Below are 14,398 nucleotides of genomic sequence, written 5' to 3'. Positions count from 1 at the left end.
AATTCTCATCATTGTAGCTATAGTCTGATTTTCGGTCCTGCAAAATTCTCTGGAGCAAACGCACGCTTCCCGGTTTTTATGAAGGTCAAATTTGAACAGGATTTTCTTGGGACGAACGTCGCTTTCATTCCCTCTGAGCTCGTCTTCAAGTGCGCATTTTCTCATCCTTTCAACGGTTACGCTTATATTCGGCGGGAAATTGAACGGAAAATGACCATCAGTTTAGTGTAGTTACAGTTTTTTTTTCAATACTGGTAAGTCGCAACATTTAACATTCAAAATTAGTAGGAAATTAGCTTTCATTAGAATTTTCTTAAAGAAATCTTAATAAATTCTAAAAAGTTGGAAAACCTGTTAGCCGCTCGGCTTCTTCGAACCAAGTTTCGGTAGATTAACTATCTAATCTTCTTAATTAAGTAAATTTGTGAGTTTAAGTAGCGAAAATGAGTCTCAAAGATTTATTACCATTAAAAACTTTTCTAAAATGTAAACAAGAATTCTTGTTCGTGTACCGTAAATTGCAAATTGGATTTTTGGCCAGTACACAATTAACAACTTCGGAAAGTTTGTAATTTCATGGAACCCAAACTTTTGGGTGTAATTTGTTTGGTTGCAGTGGGTGGAGGAAATTATTTTACTGCTAAAGTTCCCAAAAAGGGAGACTAAATCCAGGATTTAACTTCTGCTTAACACACACCATAAATACTAACTAATATGGATTAATTGACTGTATATTGTTTTTTACATGAATTTTCTTAAAATAATTCAAAGACTTTCTAGTTAAAAATAGTTATTTTTCTGTCTGTTTGTTTTTAATATTATTCGCAAATTTCTGTTCCAGAGCATCGTCGATCACGTAGGCAGAAAATAAAACAGCTGTCAAAATGTACGGTATGCTATTGGAAAGTGTCCAATATTTTGTGCAAGTAAGTCTAATATTGTTTTAAGTGAAATATATGACTGTCAAATATGATAAGAGCACATGTGCAGCATTTGACTAAAACCACAAAAACTCAGCAGAATGAGTAGTTCAGCTTTGTTTGACCAATCACATGTAAAACAATAAAGGTTTAATTTGAGTGATGTACTATGTGACCACCAACCGAGTTTATAGTCGGGTTTGAAGTAATAAAACCAAATGAAGCACATTTGCAAGCAGGAGGTACATTTAATTAACCGAATTGCCTTTAGCTTCAATAAAGGAAGTAACGAACCATAAATTGGAATGTATTCAGGGTTGTGCTTTTTCGCCCGACTCACTGTAATTTCCCTTTAACCAAATGTAATGATTGTTTCTATATCTAGCAAGAGTACGGCGAGGAGATATGGCGTAAAGCCCTTGTAATGGCCGAGTGCAAGCACACAGTTTTCAACACTCACCAAGTCTACTCGGACTCGATTATGAGCAATATTGCCTCGGCTTTGGCCAAATTGACGTCCAACTCTTACGACAGCTTTATGAACTTTTTTGGACACTGTTTTGTACGGTTTTTCAGCAACTATGGGTAAGTTAAAAAACGAGTCAAGGGCAGGAATTTTTCTGTCTGTCTTAGTACCTAAATAGTTTCTGGCCGAAAATTTACGGTCCGGCAAATTAAATTTCAGGTCGTGTTTATTCAAGGCGTTCCTGAAAAATAAATTAGACGGTTAATTTCTTTGGAGATTATAGCATCGGTTTTAGTTTAACTTGTTGCACGTGTGATGAAAAAATTATAGTATAAATATAGCTTCAATAACAGCCATCAATCATATTATCAGATATGGAGTTATTGCCTTAACGTGAACAGGTTAGCTAACAGCTTCTGACGAGAACGTCTCAATCAACAAAAAAATATGTGTGTGTATTCATACTAAATTTAAATTTTTAAAATTGCAATTTTCATGTTTTTGCAGTGCAAATAATTGGTTCTGTATAAGAAATTTTTAAGCAGTGTAAACATTGAAAAAAAAATAAAAATGATAAGCAAAATTAAGTCTTAAAGACAATTTAGTAAATTTGCTTTTAACGTACTATTATTACATGAAAATTGTTGTTGAAAGTTGTTCTAATCAATTTGTTATTTTTGCTTCTTGGAGATGGTACGTACGATGTCCCCTGTAGTAAAAACACTAAAAACTATAGTCACTTTAGGCTAATACTACAGTACAGGGTGGGCCAAATTACACGCTTTTAAGGGGAAACAGGTTATTTTAAAATAAATTTGTAGTTTCTAAAAGAAATACTTGTTTCAGATGTTTTTTGAAAATATTATGGTAACCTTTTCCTTAGAATTTTTAATTCTTTTTTTCTACGGTAAACCGTTTCTGTGTTGACAAACAAAACAATAGCATTTTTTATATAGTTTTAGTTATTTTAGTTATAGTGGAAAAATAACAATTTTGGTCAAAAGAGTAATTTTGGCAATTTTTTTATTTTGCTCCAGAAGAGTTCCAATGCACAGAAAATGGTATAATTATACCAAAGGACCTTAAATTAGGTGAAATAATCACTTTCAACCTTTCGAAAATTTGAAAAAAGCCATTTTTTTTTAAAAAATTTAATTTTTTTTTGGCTCCAAAAAGGTTTTAATGCACATTCAAGCGCATAATTATACCTAAAAACTTTAAATTAGGTGAAAAAAGCACAAAATATACCTACTTAAAAAAGCAGCTTCCATTTTGGTCCAGCCTGTATATGTTTAGTCTTTTAACATAGGAAAACCTCCTGAATGTAGGATTTTAATTCAATAGAATTTTTTCAAGCTTCCAGATCCAGAAATGTTTTTGCAACTCAAATGCGAACCAATTTTGCGATTTCCAAGTCGTTAAATATTATTTAATTTGTTTAGGTATGATGCAACCATAAAAGCTACAGGTCGAAACTTCACCGACTTTCTAGAAAATGTCGACAACATCCACTCGCAGTTCAGAATGTCTTATCCTAAAATGAAAAGCCCTTCCATGTACTTGACTAAAGTGGACCGTAATGGATGCGTTTTAGTTTACAGGAGTAAACGACAAGGTTTCACTCACTATCTGATGGGTGAAGTTTGGCTAACTTTACTCCGGAAAAGTTTCGTAATAAGTTTTGTTTTTCAGGCCAACTGGATCAAATCGCAACCGAAATCTACAACCTGCAATTGGAGTGTCAAGTTTTGTCGACTGAAACTGGAGAAGTTGATGGAAAAACCATTGCTATTGTTACTTTGAGACTAAACTTTGATAATACTCATTATGTATGCATTCTGTAAAAAACTGCTACTTGAGCTGCTAAGTCTGATTTAGATTCTAGCAAAACAAGTTAAGGAGGAAGCTCATTTGAGAACTATAAGCAAACTGCCTCCGTTCAATTGCGATTTACTGCTAGTCCTATTCCCTTTTGCTATACTGTTTGATCCTGCCATGACTATTGTGGCTATAGGAGAAAAACTCATTCAGGTTACTACCAAACACAATTTCAAGATGAATTGACTCAAAAAAATTGATTTAGGTTGCAGAAGGTGGCGACAAAATACTAGGACAGCCGGTAACAAAATATTTCAGACTGAGGAGACCCAAAGGAATTACCTTTACATGGAAAAATGTATGTTTAATCCCCTCACTAAATTTGATCAAAAAGGATTTAATACCAACAGTGCTTCTACTTGAAATCGGTGATGTTTGAAATTGAAATCCTCCGAAGCGAATTGGTTAATAGACATTGCGATAACAAGGAACTTCTAGTTGAGAAAGCGGAAAATTTAAAGGATTCCATAGAGATTGATGGCAAAAACATTAGCCCTTACGCGACTAGACGTGATAGCCAAGCAGGCTTAAAACATATCCTGTTAAAGGGCCAAATGCTTTATTTGAGTGACATTATTGGTATCATATTTCTCTGCTGTCCTGTGTAAGTTAGGTTCACTCATTAGTTATTTGTCTTCCAAACTGACACTTTATTAATAATTTCCATAGTGTGAACGATATTGGAGAACTGCCAGAACAAGGTCTTTATCTCAACGATATGAATCCACACGGATTGGCCAAAGAAATGGTGCTAGCAGGATGGCAAAACAACTCAAAGCAAGTAAATTTAAGTGAGATTTACTTATTAAATATTCTCTTAACGTTGCGGTTTAGGTTGGAATTAATGTTTGATAAAGCCGAGCAAAGAGCTTCGGAGCTGGAAACCAATTTAAGTCTCCTCGAAGTGTGGAAAAAGCGCGGGGATGAGCTTCTCTATTCCATGATCCCTAAACCGGTAGCCGAAAAATTGAGGTCAGGGAATAGTCCCTTAAGTACTTGTCAGGTAAAGTTTAATCTACAATATTTTAGTATTAGGTTTAGGTGTTGTTAATAGAATTTTAATGAAACGAGTTGGTTGCAGGAAATTAAATTTAGTTCTTTCTTTAAAGCGGACAAAAATCCAATTTTCTCTAGAAAAGACAATTCGAAACGAAAAGGAATTAACGAGAACTCGAGGGATGCTTGATTAAAGAATTATTACTCTCTTTGCTCGATTTATATTTGAATATAAAATTTCAGAGTTTTGATGCAGTTTCGGTGATGTTTTGCGAACTGGTCGGTTTCAATTCTTCAACAGTTGAGGACGCTATGGAATTGGTGAGCACCATGAATGCAGTGTTTTCCTGTTTTGATGCTTTAATGGACACTTTTAACGTTTACAAGGTAAGTTTGTCTGCTAGAAAAACTTTTTTTATGCGGAAAAATTGTTTAGGTGGAGACCGTAGGTCAAATTTACATGGCTGTGTGCGGCGCTCCTGAGGAAACACTTTTACACGCTCAAAACGTTTGCGACGCTTCACTCTGCATGACCAAACACGTTAAACAGTTACAAATTCCTTCTGGGACTAAAGTGGATGTTCGAATTGGTACTATTCAGTCAAATTTTCAAAAATTTTAATTTTTAAGTTTACAAAATTTAGGGGTGCATTCAGGGCCAGTTGTGGCAGGGGTAGTAGGAATTAAAGTACCGAGGTATTGTTTCTTTGGTGATACTGTCAACACAGCTTCTAGAATGCAGTCTACAAGCTCGGTATGTAGGGTTTGAGTTAATTTGACATTTTCAAAAGTTATTTCTAGTCCGGGATGGTTCACATATCACACTCAACTAAAAAGCTTTTACCTAAGGATAAGTACATAATAAGGAACCGGGGAGTGGTGAAGTTAAAGGTAATAAAATGGCCTTCTTATCACGACTTTCATATAAAAACCATAAAATACACACTTAATGCGTAAAAGAAATATTGTTTTTCTCTGTTTGCGTCATGCAATGTGAGTTTTTCTATTTTATTACTTTTTCTAGGGAAAAGGAGACGTGGAAACGTACTGGATATTCGAAAATGATCTCACAGATTGCATCGATTAGAAGCCGGTTATTTTTAATTTTATGTCGAAACTATTATTTATTTATTCCAAAAATATGTATATTATTCATGTCAGTCCAATTGCAAAATTGTAATTGAAATTACTTAATATCATAGTCAATTAAACACTGCTGTAACTCATTTTACTGTTATTGAAGTTGTGTGAAAAAAAACTGCAGGACTTTTTCTCCATAAAATTACTTGGCATTTTCGTATACTTTATAAGAGCCAAAAGGCTGATTGTTATGATAATTATTCGAGGCAGCGTAATAATATAACCCTTTCGTACCCAGTGCGTGACCTGGAAGATAACGCCCGTACTGAGATAACAGCAACGTTATGTAAGGATTTATTGGCCCTTGTTCTGGATGATTACCAACCTAAAATTAGAATAATAACTTAAAACAATCAAAATTTTAAACTGAATTTTTGAATTACCACGTGTCCTAAAGGTGGCAGCCCTAAAGTGGTGCTCAAAAGTAGAGCTGTTACTAGTGGATTTTCGGGCTTAAATTGATGCAATGGAACCATACTAACTGAGTTAACCTGTTAATTACAAAATGCTTAAAAAAATTAGCAATTACCTGGTCTTGGGGCTTCTGTAATCCCCACTAGTGGATATAAGGGTTTTGGATACAAATATCCATTGCCTGACGAATCTTGCACAAAAACGCTAAAAACTGCAATAAGCAACAAAACAATCTAGAACAAAAATTACTATACTTTTTACTAAACTTTTCCACTAAAAACTCACCATTTGCTTGTAAATACGTTAAACGTAGAGAACAACCGAACAAACTAAATCTAAAACACCCAATCTTAGTGAATAAGTAAAAAAAGAGGAAAATCAGTGTTTCCTTGAAAAAGTTAAGTGAAAAGTTGTGTTTTCTTTGAACAAGTGAAAGTGACGCTTTATCTTTTGTTCAGCCAACTTGGGTTTATGCAATTGTTTTAATTATGCTAATTTATGTAATTAGAGAAATTAAAACAGTTTTAGTTAAATGTACAGAAAACATAAATTTTGTTAATGTCAGTAATTATTACTAACCAGCTGTTTACTAAATAATAAAAACTCAATCAGGTAATCATAACAAAAATATTATTTATTTTCCAATACTGACTTAGTCTAATTTAGTTGCCTTCAGGATTGTCCAACCAGGGATAAGCATTCGGACATGGAACACACGAAACCATAGTTCTATCTGCTCCATCTAATTTTTTCAAATTGCAAGTGGATTTAACGCAACTAGTATCTACCGAAGGGGCGTTGGTTTTGAAATCCGACAAGCTTACTGGGTTTTTAACCCATTCAATAACCTTTAAACAAAATATAATAGTTTCAGCTAATCAGGCAAGAAAATCACTTACCCTGGATTGCGACACAAAAAATATCTCTTTATCCTCTTGGAGCTGGTCTAGAGCAAGACTCAAACCTTCATAAGAGTTGGTAATGCTATCAAACAAGTTTTGTTCCACAATCAAAGTCATGGGAGCCCTATTGCTCTTTTTGACTGCCTCCACCTGACCGACCAACCACTCTGCAATCTCCTCAGCTGATTGACTGTAAAAAAATCTTATTCAATCTGCCCCAACCAAATATTTTTACGTACTTGTTGCTGGATCTGAAGCATGCTGAAATCGTATTACACACATCACCGTCCTCACTCTTCAAATCTACGATTGGAGCTATCCAGAATCCTGGATAAGACTCGGTTGGACATCCAGCACCCAGATCGCAATCTTGAGTGGAGGCATAATCCAAGGTGTAGGGGAAAAGAGCTACTTTTGAGGGCCAGGAGCTGTCATACTGGAATCCTTGATTTATGAAAGCTTTAATGGAATTATCGCCAGCTAATTGGAGTTGAGGAGTGAGAGTTCCGATTACGTTTTCTATCGGGATGTTGGCGAACTTGGCTATGATTTTACGTTGAGCTCCAAATTCTTGTTCTAGTAATGATTCTGAAGCGTTTCTCCAGTATTCCTGATCAGGCTCGTTACTACAAAGTTAGTCTTTACTCTTTCTCTTTTACAAAAATTGTGCAATTACTTACGTTACTGAATGTACACCAATTTCAAATCCAACAGCAGCCAAATCATGCACAATTTGATAGTTACTGTACTCGTGGTTGATGTAAAAAGTTGCAGAAATATATTCACCGTCTGGGTTTGCACGAGGTTCAACCAAAGGAGCCCATCTATTATTGTACAGCTCTTCTCTAGCTGCATCAATAAATGCCAAAACAACGAGCTACAACCCAGTTGCGTTAATAACGAAACTACAACATCCAATCTAACAAATACCTGAGGTGTTTCCTCCAATGCTATAGGACTAACAGTAGAAGAACATCTACAATTGTCGGCAATGTCACAATTGGATGCCTCACAATATCCAGCAACCTCTGCACGAGATTGGTGCAACAAAGCTGTAAAAAGTAGAACAAATGCGTACTTCATGATGAGAACATGCATACAACTAAACAACCACTACCTAAATTCTGTCATCCACTTTGCTTTATATGGTACAAGTACCCTTAATATGCTTATCAGGATTAAAAACCATTCAAGTTGGTTGGTTTTTCCATAATCTATGTGAGAATGAATAATAATAATAATCAATACAGTTGAGAGACACTTGAGAGTGGTGAAATACGTGTAATGATTAATATCCTACAGTTTTTGAATTCCAATTCAACTGTATTATAACAGGAAATCTCTTTCCTGTTCATTTTTAGTTATTTAATCAAAAAAATTTCAATTTGTGTGTTATCTGTCTGAGTAAATAATTAGATACAAATCACCAGAAAAGTCTAGGGATTTAAGTCAGAATAATATAAACTGTGTCAGACTGTTATTTACTATTCTGAAAGGAATTATTCATATACATAGTAAGGAGGAGTAAAAAATGGTTGCATATACAACTAACTAAAGTGTCATTCCTAGTTTTTTGACGTTCTGATTAATCATATTTTCCTAGCGTTCAAAATGTTTACCCCGGGTAGTGGTAAAACAGAAACAGGAACCACATTTCAGCTGTCCGGAAGTAGAAAATACTCCCCGGCTACTTCCGGCAAACCCAAAACCATCCTACGAGTAAAATCGTTAGTTTTCAACGTCTACTACGAAGGAAAAAACTTGACACCAAAACCGCTAAATCCGGACCTGTACCATTTGGCCAGGGAACGACAGATTGGAGTATACGATGAAAGTTCCTCTTTGTCATGGAAAGAAAGCGGTTCCGTAGCTACTCACGGTTATGATACTGCCAGGTCAACTCTACGATTTCGCACTGAAATAGCTGATAACACTATGGATAGTTTATTCCACGCGGGTAATTCACCCCGTTTTTGTGTTACTATAGAAGCATCGATCAAATTTAAGAGTTTTTTGTAGGGTCTCTAGAAATTTTACCCCCTTTAGGAATAAGCGAGTTTACAACTGAAAGAGACTCTGAATCAGCAATTCCTTCTGATTTGGCTACCGAACAATCTTTTGACGAAATGATTGACCAGAAACTCAAAGCACCAACCCATATTAGTCTCATACTGTCTGAAACTGAGACTATTTTTGTTTTGGATTTACCTAGTTGCACTGCATTAAAAGACACTGACGAAGGTAAAATTTTTTCTAGTTTGAAGTGATTACTATTGAAATAGATTATAGGAAACTTAGTTGAGACACAAAACCAGGAGTACGTGTATCTAACCGAAGGCAAAGGCAGAAACAGAAAGGTGGTGAATGCTGAAGCTCAAACTGTTAGAATACTGAAGAAGTCCAGAAACACTAATGCAGAACTTATCACCAGGACAAACACTAAAAGCTTTGCGTCCAATTGGGAGATGTTTGACACGTATGACGCAACTAAAAATACAGTTCAGGAAAGTTCTTCAGAAGAAAGGTGATTATATTAGTAAAATTCGTTAATACAAAGTAGTGTAAAATAATCCTAATCATCATTGGCTAAAGGTCAAGTAACCGATAATAAGTAAGTTTTTGATCAGAAGATAAGATGTTTATGTTTGTATATGAATTATACATTAAATTCAGTTGTATGCATTAAAAAATCCAAAAAGTTAGACTAAATCTGCAAAATCTGTGTTTTTACAAAAACTTGTTCAGTTATTTTGGGTTATATTCTCCCAGTATATTAATTTGGTCCACCACCAAGTCAAGAGACTATGTAATCAATTTCAAATTACTTAATCTCAAACCGTAATTTATGTGCTATATGCTTATTCCAGTGATACTGATTCGCTAGTTTCTGCCACATCATCGGTGGACAGTTACAAAATGGCCCCCGACGAAAGACAATTGCAAAAACTGAACAAAAATCCACGTTTTCAAGAAGCTGTCTGTGTAATCGAACGCTTATTGGCCAATAATTGTTTCAACGAGCAACAGAAAAGGTTTAGAGGCCTGTCCGATCCTGATATATTTAGGGAGGACATTGAGTACCAGTATCGCTTGAACTTATTGTGGACTTTTGCTAATAGCTCTACCAAAGGTTGGATGTATTCGCTTATTTTTACCTTTTTTTTGTAAGTAATTTGCAATTTATAGGAAGATGTGTAACATCCTTCCATTGGAATCCGGCTAATCAAGATCTGGTGGCGGTTGGTTATGGTAAATTCTTTTTCGCAGATATAACAACTGGAATGGTTTGCATTTGGAATATTAAAAATCCTGTGCAACCTGAACGAGTTTACGATTTTTCTAATCCGGTGACAACACTGAGTTTTTCGAAAAAGGTATTTACATCTCTCTGCCTTAGTTGTAATGCGATAGTCATGACGAATTTCAGGATCCTAACCTTTTAGCTGTGGGATTCTACAATGGGCATGTGATTGTGCTGAATATAGTGAATAGAGATAAATCTATAATTGGGGAAAATGTGCCTGGATTTGAACCGGTTTGGAACGTGGTGTGGAGAGCAAACCTTGACCTTAACAAGGAAACTGAGCAAATTTGCGCATCTTTCGATGATGGCAGAGTGATTTTTTACACCATAGAAAACACTAAAGATCTTCAGGTTTTCTTCACTCTAACATTATCACTAATATAGCTTACTGTCGTCTAACTTTCAGGGACAACAAATGATGAGAGTTGCAAAAGCAGATGGCAAACTAAAAGGTTTCAACTCCATGAGAAAGTGTTCAAATCTCAGTATCCCAGTTTCTCGTTACGCTGGTGCCAGATTTATCCGTTGGCATCCAGAAGATTCGAACATGTATTTAGTTGGTACAAACGAGGGTGTAGTCCATAAATGTTCCACTAATTACCTGGACCAACATTTGGATCTCTTCCTAGCACATGAAGGTCCTATTAATGATCTTAAGTATTCCCCTTTCAGTAAAAAAATTTACGCTACTTGTGGAGATGACTGGCATCTGAGAATATGGGCTGAAGGTTCCATTTACACTAAAATACTTTAACAACTCGCTTAATTTGAATCACAAACCAAACAGGAATTTCTGAACCTCTTCACGAGCTTTACATCACCATGATGTCAGTACAGGCGATGGATTGGAGCCCAACTCACTCAACAATTCTAGCTACAATTTATGGCAAAACGATTTTACTGTGGGATTTTCAACGGAAAGTGTGGAAACCCCAGTCGGAAACTCCGTCACCAACCAATTCGAGAAATACCGTGGTGCAATTTATACAAAGCGGTCGATGTTTGGTTGTTGGCGACATGGATGGAAACGTACACGTTTTTTCACTAGAAGATATGCCATTTCCGGCGTTTTTCCAGGAAAACCTTCTATTTGATTCACTGGAGAAAAGTTTGACCACCAATGTCGTTTTGACTGAAAAGTTGAAAAAACTCAGGAGGAGTACATTGAGAAACTTTAAAAGGCAGTAACAATTGTTATTGAATGTTTTTTTTATGTGTTAAAACAATGATTTATTGAATTTCTGCTTTGGGATGAGCTTTCTTCAGTTACTACAGCTTCTTGTTCAGTAACCATTGTTAAAACACCATGTATAATATATTCCTTCTGACGCCATCTATTTGCATAACATAACATTCAGTAGGTTTCTGTTATGAATAGAGGGCTCTACAAGTTCAAATTTGCGGAATATTTAAATCTACTAGAAATTTATGGAAAATGTATTTATCTTTGAACAGCGCTTATAAAAAAAAACTTAATTTCATTATTATATTTCAACTTTAAATAACCTCTCAAACAGCTATCATTATTCAAATAAACACTTCAAAAAATCTAATGTGAACAATAGTTTTTGAGTGTTAATTAGTACTAGAACAACTCTCACGTCAGCCATGATCAGGTTTTTGCTGTTTTTCACACTGATATACCTTATTGTAAGTTTTTAAAGCTTTTTTTAAATGGTATTCTACTGATTAAAATTCCAGAAAGGTCAACTGTTAGTAAACCTTCCTAATGGACAAATCCAAGGGCACGAGCTGAAAACCTTCACCAACAAGTCCTACTATGCTTTCCAAGGAATTCCGTTTGCCACACCACCTTTAGGAGAGCTAAGATTCCAAGTAATTTTATTGGATTAACAAATTTTATTTTTAAATAATGTTGTAAAATATATTAGGCACCACAACCTGCGCAAAACTGGACTGGCATTTTAGATGCGACAGAAGACAGTCACATGTGCTACCAATTACAATATGACGGTCCTGAAGAAAGTGAAGATTGTCTTTACGTAAATGTCTTTACTCCGGTGCTCGATAGAGTGAGATTTTTTCATTTATAAAGTTGTAAAAATATCAAAATTTCGGTTTTAGGCTAGTGATTACGCAAGCCTTCCAGTGATTTTCTGGATTTATGGTGGAGGATTGAGAAATGGAGCTGCTCGATTCCAGGATTATCGTCCAGATTACTGGATGGATGAGGATATTATTCTGGTTACTCATAATTACAGGGTTGGAATATTTGGATTTTTATCAACTGGAGATGAAATTATTCCTGGTAACAACGGACTGAAAGATCAAAATCTAGCCCTAAAATGGACTTACGAAAACATCGAACTGTTTGGGGGTGACAAGGACAAAATTACAGTGCATGGACAAAGTGCAGGGGCTGTTTCCGCTAGTTATCAATTACTTATCAAACAATCAGCCGGATTATTCAGAGGTGTAATTGCCGAAAGTGGTTCTCCACTAAACATGTACTCGTTCATAGAGAACCCTAAGGAATACGCTTTACAACTGGTCCAAGCTATTGATCCTGATATACCTTCTGAAGCTACAAGCGAAGAAATCCGAGATTTTCTGTTGAGTTTGGAAGGAAAAACCATTGATAGTTACTCCAGAGCCACTCAAATTGTATGTTAACTGTTAATTTGTTACGTTTGCTTAAGTTTATGAGTTAATTTAGTCCCAGCCTGCTGCAGTAATCGAGCCTGAGAATCCTTCCGCAGTAATTACTAGCGAAATGTATGAAATGTTCGATTCTGGAGATTTCTATCAAGTTCCAGTTCTTATGGGGATTTGCTCTGAAGAAGCCTTATTCATAGCTTCATGTACTTTTTTAATGCAGTAAACCACATTTTGTTAATATGTCAAATTGTAGCCCACAACTATCCTACCAAACTGGGTGAAACCTACGACGCTGATCCATCCTTAGTGGTTCCAACTATATTCCCTCAAAAACCTGGAGTGGAAAAAAATGAGATTGGAGAGGCCATCAAGCTAATTTACTTGCATGACGATAGTGAAACCTGGAAATCCCATCCAGGTAGAGTAGTCAGGGTAATTCACAATCTTTCACATAATACTGAACAACTAACAAAACCAAATTTAGCATTTCAGCGATCAAAGGTTCACTAGAGCTATCATAAAGCAAGGGAAGTTACTCTCCAATTATGTTCCTGTATACTTTTATGAGTTTTCCTATGATGGTGCTGTTGGTGGTTGGGACATTGTTGTTGAAGGTTTGATTTATGTTATTATCAATATTTGAAAAATATTAAAACTTTGATAAAAAGATGCGGAAAAAATCCAACACGCTGAAGAACTGTACTACGTGTTTTTGAACAGGAGTTTGAGTGAAATTAGTGAACCAGATGCATTAACTCATCAAAGACTTGTGAGATTATGGTCAAATTTTATTAAATTCGGGTGAGTACTAGAAAAAAGTTTTTTTTAATCTAATTTTTGTCAAACATAACAGAGACCCAACACCTGAAGCTGATGATTTGCTAGAAAATATCACGTGGCCTGCAGCCACCCCAACCAACTACGCCTACTTAAACATTAACAACTCTCTTACTATTGAAGTTGATCCTAAAGAGGAGTATTTCTCCAAGTGGGAGAACGTTTTTGATACTTACGGACAAAGACCATTTTCCACTTATTGATAAATATTAATAATAAAATTGATCAAGTTAATTAAGGCGTCTCATTTCGAAACCGCTTTCAATATTATAATGGAAACTGCCACTTACACAAAGACCCACGCAACTGAATTTATAATGGATTGCATACTTTTTGCGTTAAAACTTGCTTTGTTTAAAGTCTAGAACCACACCAAAAATGACGGAGAAATTTATAAAGAATAATGAACCGAACAACTTTTAATTGGATTCATTTATTTGGAGAAAACTGTCTCGCACATACTTTATGGTTGTACACGAAATTTGACAAAAAGTTTAATTGGTCAGGATTAAATTTTAATTAATTAAGATTATATGTGCATTATTGGAATCTGAGCGAAATTTTAATAGGAGTTGAAGGTTCTTCATTAATAAAAAAGAGATTCAGTTTTTTGTTAAGATTTCATCATTTTGTGTTGAAAATTGGCTTCAAATCCATGAAAAGTGACTTGAAGACTTAAAATTTGACCTTTAAGTCAGTTTACATGATTTTCATACCACTTACAAGACTTTAGTGTAGAAAATTGGCTTAAAAACCATGAAAAGTGACCGAGACTTAAAATTTGACTTCTAAGTCAGTTTACATGATTTTCAAACCACTTACTAGATTTTAGAGTGTTGAAAATTTGTCCCAAACCCATGAAAAGTGACTTGGAGACTTAAAATTTGACTTTTAAGTCAGTTTACGTGATTTTTAGACAACT

General features: G+C 35.2%; 5 protein-coding genes across 5 annotated transcripts; 3 read left to right on the top strand and 2 right to left on the bottom strand.

Annotated features, from left to right (window-relative positions):
* Positions 1-98: 98 nt before the first annotated feature.
* LOC145730098 (soluble guanylate cyclase 89Db-like) lies at positions 99-5,486 on the top strand. Its single transcript, XM_081981097.1, has 15 exons — positions 99-254; positions 842-926; positions 1,306-1,505; positions 2,829-3,022; positions 3,079-3,215; positions 3,265-3,417; positions 3,470-3,562; positions 3,615-3,868; positions 3,934-4,041; positions 4,099-4,267; positions 4,504-4,647; positions 4,697-4,850; positions 4,905-5,014; positions 5,062-5,151; positions 5,285-5,486. Exons 2-15 carry the CDS (start codon positions 885-887, stop codon positions 5,345-5,347), a joined length of 1,911 nt encoding a protein of 636 aa, XP_081837223.1. The 5' UTR covers positions 99-254; positions 842-884; the 3' UTR covers positions 5,348-5,486.
* Positions 5,487-5,522: 36 nt separating this feature from the next.
* Positions 5,523-6,234, bottom strand: LOC145730110 (uncharacterized). The gene is made up of 4 exons (XM_081981113.1): positions 6,100-6,234; positions 5,930-6,047; positions 5,784-5,881; positions 5,523-5,725 (listed from the first exon to the last, which is right to left on the bottom strand). The coding sequence occupies exons 1-4, from the start codon at positions 6,100-6,102 to the stop codon at positions 5,543-5,545; spliced, it is 402 nt and encodes a 133-aa protein (XP_081837239.1). The 5' UTR covers positions 6,103-6,234; the 3' UTR covers positions 5,523-5,542.
* A 193-nt stretch (positions 6,235-6,427) lies between these two features.
* On the bottom strand, positions 6,428-7,839 carry LOC145730105 (chitin deacetylase 7-like). The gene is made up of 5 exons (XM_081981106.1): positions 7,647-7,839; positions 7,397-7,593; positions 6,956-7,342; positions 6,714-6,906; positions 6,428-6,662 (listed from the first exon to the last, which is right to left on the bottom strand). Exons 1-5 carry the CDS (start codon positions 7,812-7,814, stop codon positions 6,477-6,479), a joined length of 1,131 nt encoding a protein of 376 aa, XP_081837232.1. The 5' UTR covers positions 7,815-7,839; the 3' UTR covers positions 6,428-6,476.
* A 251-nt stretch (positions 7,840-8,090) lies between these two features.
* On the top strand, positions 8,091-11,584 carry LOC145730096 (dynein axonemal intermediate chain 4-like). Its single transcript, XM_081981094.1, has 8 exons — positions 8,091-8,673; positions 8,736-8,957; positions 9,006-9,240; positions 9,584-9,846; positions 9,903-10,090; positions 10,144-10,371; positions 10,427-10,748; positions 10,808-11,584. Exons 1-8 carry the CDS (start codon positions 8,328-8,330, stop codon positions 11,206-11,208), a joined length of 2,205 nt encoding a protein of 734 aa, XP_081837220.1. The 5' UTR covers positions 8,091-8,327; the 3' UTR covers positions 11,209-11,584.
* LOC145730100 (carboxylic ester hydrolase-like) lies at positions 11,512-13,710 on the top strand. The gene is made up of 9 exons (XM_081981100.1): positions 11,512-11,670; positions 11,722-11,856; positions 11,913-12,053; positions 12,106-12,645; positions 12,698-12,842; positions 12,893-13,071; positions 13,124-13,253; positions 13,308-13,440; positions 13,493-13,710. Exons 1-9 carry the CDS (start codon positions 11,629-11,631, stop codon positions 13,677-13,679), a joined length of 1,632 nt encoding a protein of 543 aa, XP_081837226.1. The 5' UTR covers positions 11,512-11,628; the 3' UTR covers positions 13,680-13,710.
* Positions 13,711-14,398: the final 688 nt, after the last annotated feature.

Source organism: Ips typographus, linkage group LG6 (assembly GCF_016097725.1).
Source record: "Ips typographus isolate SLU linkage group LG6, UJ_Ityp_2.0, whole genome shotgun sequence".
Lineage (NCBI taxonomy): Eukaryota > Metazoa > Arthropoda > Insecta > Coleoptera > Curculionidae > Ips > Ips typographus.
The sequence above is the reverse complement of the archived record's forward strand: the minus strand, read 5'-3'. Positions and strand labels throughout refer to the sequence as shown.

Bases quoted from the DNA above. Each gene is read 5' to 3' on its own strand.
- LOC145730096 (XM_081981094.1), top strand. From the start codon at position 8,328: ATGTTTACCCCGGGTAGTGGTAAAACAGAAACAGGAACCACATTTCAG. The intron at 10,091-10,143 runs GTATTTACATCT...GACGAATTTCAG, and splicing joins CACTGAGTTTTTCGAAAAAG to GATCCTAACCTTTTAGCTGT. The intron at 10,749-10,807 runs GTTCCATTTACA...CAAACCAAACAG, and splicing joins TCTGAGAATATGGGCTGAAG to GAATTTCTGAACCTCTTCAC.
- LOC145730100 (XM_081981100.1), top strand. From the start codon at position 11,629: ATGATCAGGTTTTTGCTGTTTTTCACACTGATATACCTTATT. The intron at 11,671-11,721 runs GTAAGTTTTTAA...TTAAAATTCCAG, and splicing joins TCACACTGATATACCTTATT to AAAGGTCAACTGTTAGTAAA. The intron at 12,646-12,697 runs GTATGTTAACTG...GAGTTAATTTAG, and splicing joins ACTCCAGAGCCACTCAAATT to TCCCAGCCTGCTGCAGTAAT.
- LOC145730098 (XM_081981097.1), top strand. From the start codon at position 885: ATGTACGGTATGCTATTGGAAAGTGTCCAATATTTTGTGCAA. The intron at 3,418-3,469 runs GTTACTACCAAA...AAATTGATTTAG, and splicing joins TAGGAGAAAAACTCATTCAG to GTTGCAGAAGGTGGCGACAA. The intron at 5,015-5,061 runs GTATGTAGGGTT...AGTTATTTCTAG, and splicing joins GAATGCAGTCTACAAGCTCG to TCCGGGATGGTTCACATATC.
- LOC145730110 (XM_081981113.1), bottom strand. The intron at 5,882-5,929 runs GTAATTGCTAAT...AGGTTAACTCAG, and splicing joins TACAGAAGCCCCAAGACCAG to TTAGTATGGTTCCATTGCAT. The intron at 5,726-5,783 runs GTAATTCAAAAA...TTCTAATTTTAG, and splicing joins TGCCACCTTTAGGACACGTG to GTTGGTAATCATCCAGAACA.
- LOC145730105 (XM_081981106.1), bottom strand. From the start codon at position 7,814: ATGCATGTTCTCATCATGAAGTACGCATTTGTTCTACTTTTTACAGCT. The intron at 7,594-7,646 runs GTATTTGTTAGA...ACTGGGTTGTAG, and splicing joins CATTGGAGGAAACACCTCAG to CTCGTTGTTTTGGCATTTAT. The intron at 6,907-6,955 runs GTACGTAAAAAT...ATTTTTTTACAG, and splicing joins TGCTTCAGATCCAGCAACAA to TCAATCAGCTGAGGAGATTG.